At 38.1% G+C, this 15,238-nt stretch overlaps 1 protein-coding gene across 1 annotated transcript in view; it reads right to left on the bottom strand.

Annotated features, from left to right (window-relative positions):
* Herc2 (HECT and RLD domain containing E3 ubiquitin protein ligase 2) overlaps nucleotides 1-15,238 on the bottom strand; it is a 139,734-nt gene that overhangs the window by 80,956 nt on the left and 43,540 nt on the right. The window contains exons 24-32 of the mRNA XM_013011908.1: nucleotides 12,670-12,884; nucleotides 12,275-12,407; nucleotides 12,048-12,175; nucleotides 11,766-11,961; nucleotides 8,991-9,124; nucleotides 8,063-8,236; nucleotides 7,844-7,980; nucleotides 7,349-7,500; nucleotides 6,583-6,774 (exon numbers count right to left, since the gene is read on the bottom strand). Of these exons, the coding sequence (XP_012867362.1) occupies nucleotides 6,583-6,774; nucleotides 7,349-7,500; nucleotides 7,844-7,980; nucleotides 8,063-8,236; nucleotides 8,991-9,124; nucleotides 11,766-11,961; nucleotides 12,048-12,175; nucleotides 12,275-12,407; nucleotides 12,670-12,884 (1,461 nt within the window). The remainder of the gene's footprint in view (nucleotides 1-6,582; nucleotides 6,775-7,348; nucleotides 7,501-7,843; nucleotides 7,981-8,062; nucleotides 8,237-8,990; nucleotides 9,125-11,765; nucleotides 11,962-12,047; nucleotides 12,176-12,274; nucleotides 12,408-12,669; nucleotides 12,885-15,238) is intronic.

Below are 15,238 nucleotides of genomic sequence, written 5' to 3'. Positions count from 1 at the left end.
GCTTGGTAAGAAATGTACGCATTATCCTGCCCATGTAATTGTAACTCCTCTGTACAGTATGTTCACAAATAAAATTAAATTAAATTAAAAAAAATGCCAGTGTAACTGGCATTTAAACTCATGAGTACTGCTCACAGCACAACCCTCAAATCATCAATTTGTTATTAAATCCTAACAGATTAATGATTTGCACTATGACTTTTCCCTATTGAGAGGGCAGGCAATATATGCAAAAAAGCAATTGTATAATTTTTTTTTCCTGAGACATGGTTTCAACCACGTAGCCCCAGATTGGCCTTTAATCCTTCTGCCTCAGCCTTCTGAATGCTGGAATGACAGGAGTGTGCCAAAAGCCTTTGCTCATTTTTGTTATTTTTGAGTCATTCTTAGTTGCTAACAATTCATTAAGTAATCAGATACATCACCACTATCAGCTGGCTGTCATCTAGTCAGGTACATAATTGTAAGTGGGTCAGGGTAAACTCTAGGATTGGAAAAAAAAGAAAGCCTGAGAAAACTTTTCTTTTTCACTTGGATTTAGACCACTGGACTTGCAGCATTTCTGAGTTTCAGCCCAAGATCAAATACTATAAACTAATTACCTCTAACAGACATGCAAAGACTACTCTACCCCAAAAGAACAGCATACATATACATTTTTCTCAAGCACATTTTCTTAAATGAACTAAACTGTTTATTTAATTTAATATACTAAAATTGCTAACAATACCATCTGCAACCAAAATGGAGTGGTTAGAAACTCAAACTAGCAGGAAAACTAGGAACTCACGATATATGGTAATTAAACAATACTTAAACAGTGGACTAAAAAGGTAACCACTAGGATATTAGAAATACTGAAGATGCATGAAAAAATTACAGAGTACAACAATAAAAAGACTAAAAAGAGGAGTATATATTCATAAAAGCATACACCAAAATAGATCTCAAATATAATTCCTAGAGAAACTAGATAAAAAACACAGTAAAACAAAGTTAGCACAAGGAAAAAATTAAAACCAGAGAATAAGCAAAATAAAAAAACAGATTCTACAAAACCAAATTGGTTTTTAAAAACTAGCACCAAAGTTTACAAAGAAATAGGTTCTTTAAGAAAAAAAAATTAGAGAAGATACAGTTAATGAAAATCAGAAATGTAAACATGGAAATTACTCTGAACAAAAATTCAGATGATTATAAAAGAATATAATCCTGACAGAACAGGAAATCTGAATAGGGCTTATAACAAATACATAAAGTGAATCAGTAATCAAAATGCACTCACAAAGAAAAGTTAGGGACAACATGTCTTAACAGGTAAATTCTCCCAAACATTTAAAAACGAATTAAGAACAATCTTTAAACTCTTCCAAAAACAGAACATTAGGGAATAATTCTTAATTGACACTATGAGGTCATTATTACTCTGATAACTGTAAAACCATAAAATGCTGCTGAAAGTACATCCCCCCAAAACATGAAATTCTCATTTCATGAATATGAAATTTCATAAACATGAAATGAGAATTAATCAATACTGTTAAAATGGCAATAAAATGGCAATATAATTTTTAGCAAAATCCCAAAGGTCTTGTTTCCTTATATGAAAAAGCCAGCCCTGAAATTCATATAGAACCACAAGGGACCAGAAATACCCAAAATAACCTTGAGAAAGGAAAAACAAAGTTGGAAGACTCACTTCTCAATTTCCAAGGAAAATACAGTCCATAGAACAGGAGAAAGTATCCTCAAATCATACATCTGCTAAAGGTCTACAGATCTGCAAAGGATATTTTTAGAAGAATTTGAGGACTGTCATTAATTCTTTAAATGTTTGGTACATTTAAAAAATGGTAAATTTACTAGTACTCCTATAACTCAGCATAAGAAAGACAACAAATATCCCTTTCCAAAATAGACAAAGGACGTTTCACCAAAGAAGATATGCAGAGGATCAAACAAGGACAAAGCATCTGGCCCCAGTGAAATGCAAATCAAAACCACAATGAATTTGTAGATTGCCTTTGGCAGGATATTGATTCTGCCAATTCATGAACATGGAAGTCTGTCCACCTCCAGGTGTCTTCTTCAGTAAAGAATTATATTTTTTGTCATACAGGTCCTTCAACTCCTTGGTTAGGTTTATTCCTAGGGCTTTAATTTGTTTGGTACTGTTTTGTTGGAGGCTATCAGAAGAAGTTGTTCTGATTTCTCACTCCACCTGCATGTTGCTGGTATACAGAAAAGCTACTGATTTCTGTATGTTGATTTCATATCCTGCTACTTCGCTCAAGGTACTTATCAGCTCCAGGCGTTTTAGGGTAGAGTCTTTAGAGATCTTTAGATACAGGATTGTATCAGCTGCAAACAGAGATAGCATGACTTCCTTCTATGCATGGATCCTGTTTATATCTTTCTCTTGCCTTATTGCTCTGGCTAGGAACTCCAGTACTAAATTAATTAAGTGTGGAGACTGTACATCCTTGTCTTGATATTGTTTTTATAGGAAATTGCTTCAGTTTTTTACTATTTAGCATGACAATGGCTACAGGGTTGTCAGAGCCTTCATTAGGTTAAAATATGACCCCTCTATTCACCTAGATTCCCCAGTTTTGTTTTATCATAGAAGGACACTAGGTTTTGTAAAGGCATTTTCTGCATTAGGATCATTATGTGATTCTTTAAAATCACAATAGACCCTTGACAGAGAAGGAAAATAATCCAAAAATTCGTATAGGATCACTAAGGCACTGAATAGCCAAAGCAATACTGAAGAAAGGAAGTAGTGCTAGAGTTATCACAATTGCAAGTTTTGAACTAGACTTCAGAGCCACAAAAACAAATACAGCTTGGTACTAGTAGAAAACAGACCTGAAGACTAGCAGAACAAATTAGAATACCTAAAAATGAATTTATACAACTACAATCATCTGATTTTTGGCAGACTTAATTTCTTTCTCTCACCTTACAGTAAAATCAATTCAAAGTGGATCACAGACCTGAATATAAGACAGGAAACCTTGAAAACACTACAGGAAAGAGTAGGGAAAACACTGGAACTAACTGGCACAGACAGAAACTTTATGAATGTTCCATAGACTCAATAAATAGGGAGACAGAATTGACAAACAGGATTGCATCAAGTGAGAATAATTCTATGTGGCAAAGGATATAGTCTCAAAGGTAAAAAGACAGCTTACAAAATGAGAGAAGATCTTTGCCAGCTATAAATCTGACAAAAGTCTAATTACTAGAATTTACAAAGAGCTTAAAAAAACTAAACTTTGTCACTGGTGGCTAATGCTTGAAATCCTAGGTACTCAGAAGCTGAAAACTGAGGATCACAGTTCAAAGCCAGACCAGACAGGAAAATCTTGTGAGACCGTCCAACAAATCACCAGAAAACTTGGAAGTGGTGCTATGGCTGAAAGTGATAGAGCACTAGCCCTAAGCAAAAGAGCTCAGAGATAGAACCTAGGCCCTAAGTTCAAGCCCCATGCTGACACAAAAAAGAAAACTAAACCCCTAAAAAAATTAATAACCTAATTAGTATCTGGGCAAAATGCTAACTTCTCAGAAGAGGTACAATAAATATATGAAAAAATGTTCAATATCCCTGGCCATAAATGAAATACAAGTCAAACAACATTGAGATTCCATCTCACTTGAGTCAGAATGGCCATCATCAGGAATATAAACAACAAATGTTGGAGAGGATTCGGGGGACAAAGGTACCCTGAATACATTGTTGGTGGGAATGTAAAATACTGTAATCACTACTCAAGTCAGTATGGAGATGCTTCAAAATATTAAAAATAGAACTACTCTATGATCCAACAATATTACTCTTGGGTATTTATCTAAAAGATTACAAATAGGGTGTAATAAAGGTCAGATGCCTTACATTATATATATATGAAATATATAATGAAATCTTATTTATCCATTAGGGAGAAAAATATTATGGATCGATCAGGAATAAAATAATTGACTACAGTCAGGCTCAGAGAGAAAATGGTACATGTTTTCTCTCATTTGTGGAAGTTAGAGCTAAAATATATTAGAAAACACAGACAGGGACATATGCACACATACACACACACACGTGTGTGTGTGTGTGTGTGGTCAAACTGAATTAAGTATGATACATATGGGGTGTGTAGATATATGTGTGTGTAAAAGTATGCACATATATATACACATATGTATGTATATACATATATAAATATACACACATATATACATGTTACATATATATGGGTAGAAAAACTTTTGCAGTTTCTCAACAAATAAACCATAGTAGTATTATTATTAAATATAGTATTATTATTATATGATCCTGTAATTCTATTCTTTAAGTAATTAAAAGGATTAGAAAAGATCTTATATCTCATCAAGTTGGCTTCATCCAGGATAGTTCAACACATAAATCAAAAAATGTAATACAGCATATAAATAGAAGCAAAGACAAAAATCAGATAATTACCTTAATAAGTATAGAAAAAAAACTAACAAAATCTAAGATGCCTCCATTATAAAAGTCCTGAAAAAAATCAGAACAGAGGATTCATACAACAACTTTAAAGGCTACATATGACAGACTCAGAGCCAACATTATACAGAAAGGGAAAAAAAAAATGAAAGTATTTCTTGTAAAATCAGGAATGAGACCAGGATGCCTTTTCTTCAATATAAGGCTTGAATTCTTAGCCAGAGCAATAAGGCAAGAGACAAATAAAACAGATATAAATAGAAATGATAGCAGTCAACCTACCGTGTCAAAAAAAAGAAAAAGAAAAGAAAAACCAGCCATGGACATAAGATTAACCAAAGATGTTAATGACCTCCACAATGAAAACTATACAGTGAAAAAGAAAGAAGAAAGTAAAAGAGTAGGGAGGGAAGCTTGGGAGGGAGGGAGGGAGGAAAGAGGAAAACGAGGAGGAGACCATAGGACACAAAAAGGACTCCAAGAAGCCAAAGCAATCCTGAGCAAAATGGCCAGTGCTGGAGTTGTAACAACTCTATTTCAAAACCACTATACCTTCAAAATATACCTCAGAGCCACAGTATCAAAAGCAACATGCTATTGGAATAAAAGCTGACAGAAATAATAGAACAGAATAGATAGTCCAGAAATAAGCCCAAGCAGGAATAGTCAATCAATTCTTAACAAAGGCACCAAAAACATACATTGGAGAGAAATCTTTCAATAGTGATACTGTGAAAACTAGGTATCCACATTGGAAAGATTGAACCCAAATCCCTAGCTTTCACTTTGTATAAAAATCAATTTTAAAACAGGGTCAAAGGCCCCTTTTCAAAGATTATCTTTGAAACTACTATGGGGAAACATTTTAAGTACTGGCATAGGCAAGGACTCCCTGAACAGTACCCAACAGCTCAGTAAATAAGGGCAAGAACTGACAAATTAAATTATAGCAAGATAAAAAGAGTTGATGTACAACAGAAAAACACAGTAAAGAAACAGGTTACAAAAATGGGAGAAAAGTGTTGACCAGATATTCATTTGAGATTAAACACCAAAGGAACAAATAATCTAAACAAGAAATAGACAAAACAATTAAACAGGAAGTTCTCAAAACAAGTAACAAAAGTCAATCAATACATGAAAAGTGTTTAACATGCTTAGACATCAGAGAACCACAAATCAAAACTACATTGCAAATCAGGCATCGGCTTACATCTACAGTCCTCGCTAGTCAGGAGACTTGAGATCTGTGATCTTTCATCCAAAGCCAGCTCTGGTAGACAACTCCAAGAGACTCCAATAAATCAGCAAAAAGCCAGAAATGGAGGAGGTATGGCTCAAAAAAGCCTTAAAAAGACTCCAATAAATCAGCAAAAAGCCAGAAATGGAGGAGGTATGGCTCAAAAAAGCCTTAAGGTCCACAGTTGAAACACACACACACACACACACACACACACACACACACACCTCACTGATAAGAATCCAAGGGGGGAAAAACATAACTCTCACTCACTGCTAGTGGTAATGAAAATTAGTCCAGCAGTATGGAAATTAATATGAGGTCTCTCAAAAAATTAAAACTCTCATATAATCCAGCCATACTACTTTTGGGTATATACCCTAAAGAAATTGAGCTGATTATTATTATGGAAATAGTCACATTACCTAAATTATGCAGCCAGCACAGGTACCATCAACAGATGAATGGATAAATATGGTATATATTCTTACTGGAGTTTTACTCAGCCATTAAGAGAAATGAAACTATATCATTTCCTGTAAAATAGATGGAACTAGATCACCTTGTTAAGTGAAATAAGCCAGTCTCAAAAGAGAAATACTCCATGTTTTCTTAGTTGTAGAAATTTACGGAAAATAAAATACAACAACCAACGTTACAAAAGTGGAGCAGGGATTCACAGGGAAGTAGAAAGGGAAAGACCAAGCGTGGGAATAAATAGGATCAAGGTATATTGAATGCATGTATGGAGATGCAATGAGGAAATCCATTACGATGTATAATTTAATATATTTCCATAAAGAAAAAATCGTGACATTTCATATATGACTCCAAACCACTGCCAACGTACCAATCAGCCGCAGCGCTGTCTGTGTGAGTGCCAGGGTACCCGAGTTGAGCAGGAGGTCCAGGTTGTTGGCACCATGTTGCAGAGTGATCATGCTGAGCATCACCAGGAGAAAGCGAGCTTGTGGGATGGTCCCCAGGCTTGGTCCTGAAGGGTTCTCATTAGTAATGGTTTGTAGGGGAACAGGCTGGATACCTAGTAAGTATTGACATCTACTTAAACTTCTGGGTCATCCATACAGCAATATAGATGTAATAGAAAACACTATAGAGTCTGGGTTTCTTATATATCATTTCTGTAACTTTTATTCAGTTCCCATATAGAGAATAGATGCAATTGTCCTACAACCTGCACTCCACACACAGACATCTATATCTGTCTTCAAGACTCAGTAAGCTACTCTCTAAAACCCTTGGGGCACACTTTTATTTTCAACAGAATAGTTATGTTTCTCTGTAGATGCTCAAAACTCTCCAGGAGACAAGTATTAACATTTGACACATAGACTCTTAGTATGTATGGTATTTTACAAAAATATAAAAATTTCAAAATTGTGCCTTCTGCCAAATTTGAAAGCTACTTAGAATATGAGAAAGCTAATACCATCTTAGGACATCAATGTAATGTTCACATTTCCAAAATCAAAAATGCTCATTTGCACATTGTCACAACCTGTAGTCTAAGATCAATGAAATTATGCTGGCACAATCCTAACTTGAATCCTAATACAGCCTTTTGGTAATGAGGATTTGGTTTGGTTGGAACTCACCAAGCTCTTTAAATTTGGCACTAGCATCCATTAAGACATTTCGAATATTCTGAACAGCCCAAGCATACAGCTTGCCAAAAGTAACTTCCAGTAGCATCCGATTAAAAGGTGGGATCAAATCAACATCCTTTAAGCAATCTGTAAGGGGTTCCCTTTCAAACAGAGGAAAAGAATTTTAGTTCAAATACAACCAGATTTTTTTTTTTTTTTGTCATTCATGGGACTTGAAGTCAGGGCCTGGGTGCTCTCCCTGAGCTTGCTGTGCTCAAGGTACATCTAGCTTTCTGTTGGTTAACTGGAGATAAGAGTCCCATGGACTTTCCTGTCCAAGCTGTCTTTGATCCCCAGATCTCAGCCTCCTGAGTAGCTAGGATTATATAGGCATGAGCCACCAGTGCCTGGTACAACCAGATTTTTTTAACTTCATTAGAACAACAGAGTATTGCCAGAAATTCCTGCAATTAAGAAAAAAAAAATAATTGTATATAGTTTTACCCAATATCGATTCCCTCAGGAATGAGTCTTTGCCATCCACAGAACATGGCATACTGTACAGAAGGAAGTAAGAAGTTTTTGGCTGCCAGCTTCAAAATTGTATCTATCCCTTCCAGGCGAACCTCGGCCCTCTCCAACTACAAAACATTGACGCAGAGAGGTTAGTGGCTGAGCACACCGCTCAAAGCATGAAGCCTGTTCTCACTGAAGCTTCCTTACCTGTTTCAGTAAGCACTTCCTCATTTTTTCCACATCTACTGGCTCTTCCTTAAGGGCAAACTCAGCAATCGTGCTGAGTAGTGCAGACTGTGGGTACAGCCCCTGAACGTTCTGCTTCAGCCACTTGTATTTGTGAACACCTGTGACCGTGCTCAGCAATGGCTGCCATTTATCCTAACAAAGGAGAACAATTTGCACCATTAGTGAGCCCTACTCACATGCATTCTAAAACAGTTTCTGAAGTAGAAATAAATGACTCATGCTATCTAGATATGTTACATTAAGTTGCTAAACTATGTTGAATTAAGCTCACATATGTTAAGTAGCTAAAAATTATCCTTCATATTAATATTCTCAGGGACCAATAGAGTTTCTCTAACAACAACAACAACAACAACAAAAGCATGCAGTGAATGAGTGAATGATGCCATTCCAGTAGCTCCAGTTCTGACCAGAGCAACAACCAGTCAAGCTCACAAACCATTACTGATCTATACTATTAACTTTTTTATTTCCAGGTGGAGAGGAGTTACTAGGATTTGAACTCAGGGCCTCACACTTATTAGGCATATGCTCTACCACCTGGATCCATGCTACTAACCCATTTTGCTTTCATTATTTTTCAAATAAGGTCTCAAGTTTTTGCCTTGGCAGGTCTTAGACCATGATCCTCCAACCTGAGCCTCCTTCATGGCTGAGACTAGAGGAATACTACTATGCCCATTTGTTAAGATGAGATCTCACAGTTTTTGCCTAGGCTAGCTTCAAACTACCATCATCCTGTTCCCCACTACCCACGTAGCTAGAATTATAGGCATAAGCAATGTACTAAGTATATGCTCAGTACAAGAGCCCAACACTTATAGATTCCTTTGCTATCGGCTATGCTTCTACTCAGCCAACCTCAAAACCACAGAAAATACTTCACCTTGGGAGATTTAATTGCAATAGGTCTTTTGTCCACATTTATTGGACTATGAGGCAAAAGACAAGCTTCTTCTAAATCACTCTCTTCGTTTCCGATTTTTTCTTCATCATCAGTAGATTCTGGCTTCTTAGGAACTGCATTTTAAGATATCATTCAGTGAAAAAAATCATTTACTTAAACACAACCTTAAATTAAGAAAGACAAATTTGCATGAAGAATAAACCTATTCTTCAAGGAAACATGCAAACATTGTAAGCGCTAATGCTCAAATGACAAAAGCATTATCACAGCAAGTATCCGTGACATCTAGTAGTGAGACTTTTCCACACCACGTCAATGGCAGAAAGAGAAAGGGCACTATAATGCAGAGGGAGCCTGCAGGACCAGGAGCCTGGGACCAGCAACTTTGCTTAAAAAGCCACAGTGAATAGTTCAGTCCTTTAGGCCATTCCTGCTATTGTAAATACTTAACTCGACAACTTTTTTATCATACAAATGTGTTCGTATATGTGTATAAATTTATACATATACACTTTATTGATCAATGCTCAAATTTAAACCTCATAAAATTTTCACATCAAATGATGCTACTTTTTATATTGTTTTACTAACTTAAAATTCAAGAAGACTTAGACTATAAACAACACAAAGCAAGCTACAAGTTACATTGGCTCACAGTCCCTGGCTTGTCCTTGCTGGCCTAAAGCAGTGATTCTCGCCTTCAGAGTGTGACTGAACCCAATGAATGCCTTTGCTTTTTCAGCTTCCTTATGGAAACTGTTGTATGATTTTCCAAAGTGATGTGAAATATTTTCCCCCTATTTTTATCCTTTTTAAGGTTTTTATGTCTAATGCTCCTCAGGATATTACATAAAGAGCTGAGATGATCTTGGCCTGGGTTGCTCAAATCCTGCACACTTCCAAAACTGGTCTATCCTTGACTATAGTCTCCAAGACCTAGCCTTAATTCCTGCCTGATAAAGACTTTTCAGCCAAGCATGAGAGTTCATACCTGTAATCCCTATATGTGGAGTCTGAGGTAGGAAGGTTTTGAGTTCAAGGTCAGTCTGAGCTACATAAAAGTGTTTCCATAGACCTGAGTCCCTGGACCAGGTGTCAAGAGCTTGGCAAAATAGGCGATGCTAACCATGTGTCTTATGGTGACTACCTGCTTTTGCTCTAGGGAGTTGTGAGTGACTGTTAGCGGTCACATGAGCACGGACTGCCCAGGGGATCAGCTTCCAATAAAAACCCCGGACTCCTACACTCCAGTGAGCTTTCTTGCTAGATCACCCTTCGTCAGTGCTGTTACATATCACTATTGAGGGAACTAAGCACAAGGGCACGTGACTCAGCTGGGAGGAGACAATGGAAGCGGGGGTGTGGTTTCCTCTGAACTTCCTTCCACGTATTCTTCTCTCTGCTACCTTTATTCTAGATCCTAATACATCTTCTTCGTCCTACAGTATCCTTCTCGCAAGTCTTGATGTCTGAGGGTATGCTTAGGGACCTTCTCACACAGCAACAGATACCCTAAGGACGTACACTTTGTAAGTTCCTTAATGTCTTAAATAGGGGAGAAAATAAGTTGGGGGGGGGCAACCAGCTTGAGATACCACACAATAGATCTATAAACCCATATTAAGAAATCTGGCTCAGAAATCCATAGAGAGGAGGTATTTGAGTACTTTATTACAGTCATACTTTAAATTTAGATTTAGTGCCAAAATCTTTTTTATACCCTTACACAGTTGCCAACTTGAAAGTATCAGTAACTCTTTTAGCTCCTTTTTATAGAATATAATAGTAACCCCTACCCCCCCACCCCAATGCACAGTTTCACCCTCATGGTATAAGTTTTCTGTGGTCAACTATGGTCCAACGATGCTTTCATTTGTCTTATGTCTTTGAAGAAAGAAAGACCACATTCATTTAACTATACTTAAATTATTGTAATTGTTCTATTGTACGATTAGTTATTGTTAATCTCATACCGAGCCTAATTTACAAGTTTAACTTTCTCACAGATATGTGCAAATACAGGGAAAAGCCAAGTAGACACAGGGCTTGGTGATTCCTGAAGTTTTGAATATCTACTGGAAATCTTGAAATGTATCACACATGGATTAAGGGGAGACTCAATGTTAAAAAAAAGTCTATATAAGCATAGCAAGGCCGGGCGCTGGTGGCTCATGTCTGTAATCCTAGCTACTCAGGAAGCTAAGATCTGAGAATCACGGTTCAAAGCCAGCCCGAGCAGGAAAATCTGTGAGACTCTTATCTCCAATAAACCACCAAAAAACTGGAAGTGGCGCTATGGCTCAAGTGGTAGAGCACTAGCCTTGAGTTGAAGAGCCAAGGGAGCCAAGGGACAGCGTCCAGGCCCAGAGTTCAAGCCTCAAGACAAAACAAAACAAAACAAAAAAAGAATAGCAAGATTAAAGTATAAGATTAAATGTTCCAACACATCTCAATACTACCTTGAAAATATTGGAATAAAAAATGTTTAAATCAATTTAGTGACATTAGGATTTCTCTTTTTCAGCATTAATTTACTATATCAAGCAATAACATTCAATTCCAAATTGCTTCATTCTCTATCTCTTAGAGAAATAAAAGAAGACTTCTAGGTTTAATCACAAAAACATTGTAAACACTACAACAGTAGGTGAAAATGTCATATACAATGCAAATGAGTTCTCTTAAAAATCGGACTCAGTGGTATGGAGAGAAGTATATACTTAAATGACATCTTCCAACTTCTGTGTTTCTTACCTCTCTTTTTCCTTCGTTCTCGAATTATCTTCTGGGCTATCCGCCGCCAACGAGGCAAAGAACTTAACAGTTTAAACTTGGACACTACAGAGAGGTCATTGCAAACAGCAGGTCTCAATTCATTGAAGAGGAATCGCAGGCGTTCGATGACAGGTGCGCAGACCTCCTTATAAGAACGGCCCTGCTCTTGGTGAGTCTGCAAAGTGAAAGAGAGAGAGATAACTTAAATATTCTAGCATGTGACTACAGGACACAGAAGAAAAGGAAATATAGTCCATTCACCTTAATGAGCGAGCATTTTGCTTGGTAGACAACTCTACAGACATCCACCACTGATTTAGGCAATGTTCTGTGCTTTACTTGCTCAATACCAAGTGTACCTGAGTGAACTAAAGATAATGCCACGTGACCTGTAAAAGACATTTGAAAGGACAAAGGAGGAATGAATGTACACTGGACACTCAAAGATCTACAGTATAGTTAAAGTAGACAGATATTGAGCATCCTACCTAAATCTTCATGTTTTAAGAGGCAGCATAACAGCAAGCGGCCAACTTCTTCCACAGGATGCTCAGGAGGAAACATGATAGGTGTGGTCAAGTGACACTGTCTGCAGTACCTTTCAATCTGACACAGGAAGTCCTGGAACAGAAGGACCAGAGGTAACTTCAGCATCACCTAGCAGGTCTTTATAACTGCAGACATTCCAGAGTTTCTGCCACACTTACAAATAGATAATGCAAAGCTGGGTATTACGGAACAGAATCAGCATCTCACCTCCACAACAACCCTCCAAATAACACAGAAACAAAAGTTTGTTTGCAAAAGTAAGAATGCAGCTGTAGGTCAAAGTCCTCAGATGATAAAATAGTTCCGGTCAGAAGTCTGGGAAGATCTGGCTCACCTTCACATTGTGGTCTTGAATGTTATTATCCGCAATCGCTTGCAGGAATGCTTGTGAATGGTCCCCCAGGGCCCGTCTGTGAGAACAGAGCCGAGATTTGCTGGCAGGTGTGCCCCCAGGGGAGCTGCAGTGGTCCTCATCTTTCTCTTCATTGTAACTGTAATGGATCTGGCTGGTCTGCAGGCCTCCAGAGAAGATGGATGACTGAAGCCACTCTAGACAATGCACAAGCAAACAAAAAGAGGGACTGAAGTGCACTCTTCATAAATACAGTGTTTTAAAGGTGCTTAACATGAATATTCAATTTAGAAGGTGAAATTCAGCCATCATTCCTATGAAAGAGTTACATCTAACATACTTAGGCTGACTTACAATTCCAATATACCTTAAGGTATATAGTCAATATACCTGAAGCACAGCATTAGAACTCAACCAAAGACCCAATCCAACATTTACTGGCTATCTGCCCTCTGTACCGGGCTGTCTGGATCCATACAATGGGCTATGGTTTAGATATAGTTTGAGTGTGTCCCCTAAAAGGTAATATGAAGAGGTACTGGGATCTGTAAGTTCCATGGGAGACTTTACATCATCTGAGTTGCACCCTCCGAGGGAATTGATATAGTTGATTCAAGACCTTGGTGGATTTATGAGAGAGCAAGTTTTTGTAAAAGCCTTAAGTTCACCCCTAACCCACTCTGACCTTTAGTCTTACCACGTAATCACTCTCTTACTTGTCTACCATGATGCCACCTGCCATGAAGTCACATGGGAAAGTGGCGGTCAACAAACACATCATACCATTTCAATTGTCAGCTGCCAAAACCGTGAGCAGCTGAGCACTGGGTGGCTCAGGCCTGTAATCCTATTTAGTAAGCTAAGATTTGAAGTCACAGTTCAAAGCCAACCCAGGCAGGAAAGTCTTATCTCCAATGAGTTATTAAAAAAAAAAAAAAAGTGGAGCTGTGGCTCAAGTGGTAGCGTAACAGCCTTGAGCAAAACAAAATAAAAAAAACTCAGGGATAGAAACTAGGCCCTGAGTTCAAGTCCCAGGACTGGAGCATGTGCACGCACATGCACACAAACACACACACACACGAACGCACACACGCACGCACGCACACAAAGTAAAATGAACCTCTTTGTCTTCTGCTTTGGTAACAAAACATAGCACTGCCCAAGACTGGGCTCACTATATCAAAGGGAAATGATCACTCAATTCTGACTGTTAAAGATCAGATAAAGGATTTCAGGGGTCATAAGGCTTACAGCAGTAATAAGGCCAAAATGTTGTCTTTTATGTTAGTTTCAACTGAGCTGAGACAAAGATGCTGAATGAGCAGACAGGAGAACAGCACACCTGAAGGGTTTCTACAAAGAACATCCTCAGGTGGGCTACATATTCCTAGAATATTTACAAATAACAATGAGAAAAAATGTCTGATAAATGATATATAGAGATCTTAACGTAGCTCATGCCTGGAATCTAACTACTCATGAGGCTGAGATCTAGAGAACCATGGTTTGAAAAGTCCATGAGACTCTACCTATAAAATAACCAGCAAAAAGCCATTCTGGTGGTGTGGCTCAAGTGGTAGAGTGCCAGCCAAACAAGTAAACTGAACAAGAGCTAGGTCCTGAATTCTGAGTTCAAAATCCAACAGTGGGCCTGGTGCTGGTGGCTCACGTCTGTAATCCTAGCTACTCAGGAGGCTGAGATCTGAGGATGGCGTTCAAAGCCAGCCCAGGCAGGAAAAGTCAGTGAGACTCTTATCTCTAATAAACCACTCAGAAAACCAGAAGTGGTGCTGTGGCTCAAGTGGCAGAGTGTTAGCCTTGAGCTGAAGAGCTGAGGGACAGCACCCAGGCCCAGAGTTCAAGCCCTGTGACCGACAAAAAAACAAAACAAAACAAAAAAACCAACATCGGCAAAAGGGAAAACAAACAAAAAACCCCTTAGAGCTGTGAGATCCAAGGGACTAAAAAGACCTTTGTGTAGCACAAGATAAATAACCAGGCAGGTCTGACAAAAATATGCCTTTATTAAGATAAATAGGAATATTCAACTGTAACTGATTGTGACAATTGGAGGGCATAGTACTCCCAAAACAATCAGAACAACATCACTGCAGACTTTCTCCCCCCAGAACTTGTAAATGTCTCATCATTGCGTCCTGACCTCCCTAGAATGTCAGCTCATCACCAGCTGAGACTGGAGGTTTATCTAACTCATCTCTGTACCCTGAATGCCTGCCCACCCTAGGAAACTGCACAGCAACAAATTTCTCAATAGAACGTTTACTGGATGGACAGGTGGAAAGATTTAAAAAAATGTACAACTCAGTGAAGAAAAACTAAACCTATTTTATGGCTATAGAGAAATATCTTTGTTTCAGGTAGTCATAGAAGCTGCCAACTCAGAGTGCACTGGACTTGAGTCTGGTGAAAATACAATCCTTAGACAGAAGGCTATTCCCAATATGAACAGCCAGTCCATGCTGCAGAACTCTGTGTGTGATTTCTGGGCACACAGGGAGATGACAGCCATACCAGGCCCATCTGTAGGAAA

Source organism: Dipodomys ordii, unplaced genomic scaffold (genome assembly GCF_000151885.1).
Source record: "Dipodomys ordii isolate 6190 unplaced genomic scaffold, Dord_2.0 Scaffold15, whole genome shotgun sequence".
Classification (NCBI taxonomy): Eukaryota; Metazoa; Chordata; class Mammalia; order Rodentia; family Heteromyidae; genus Dipodomys; species Dipodomys ordii.
This window is presented reverse-complemented; position numbering and strand designations above follow the sequence as displayed.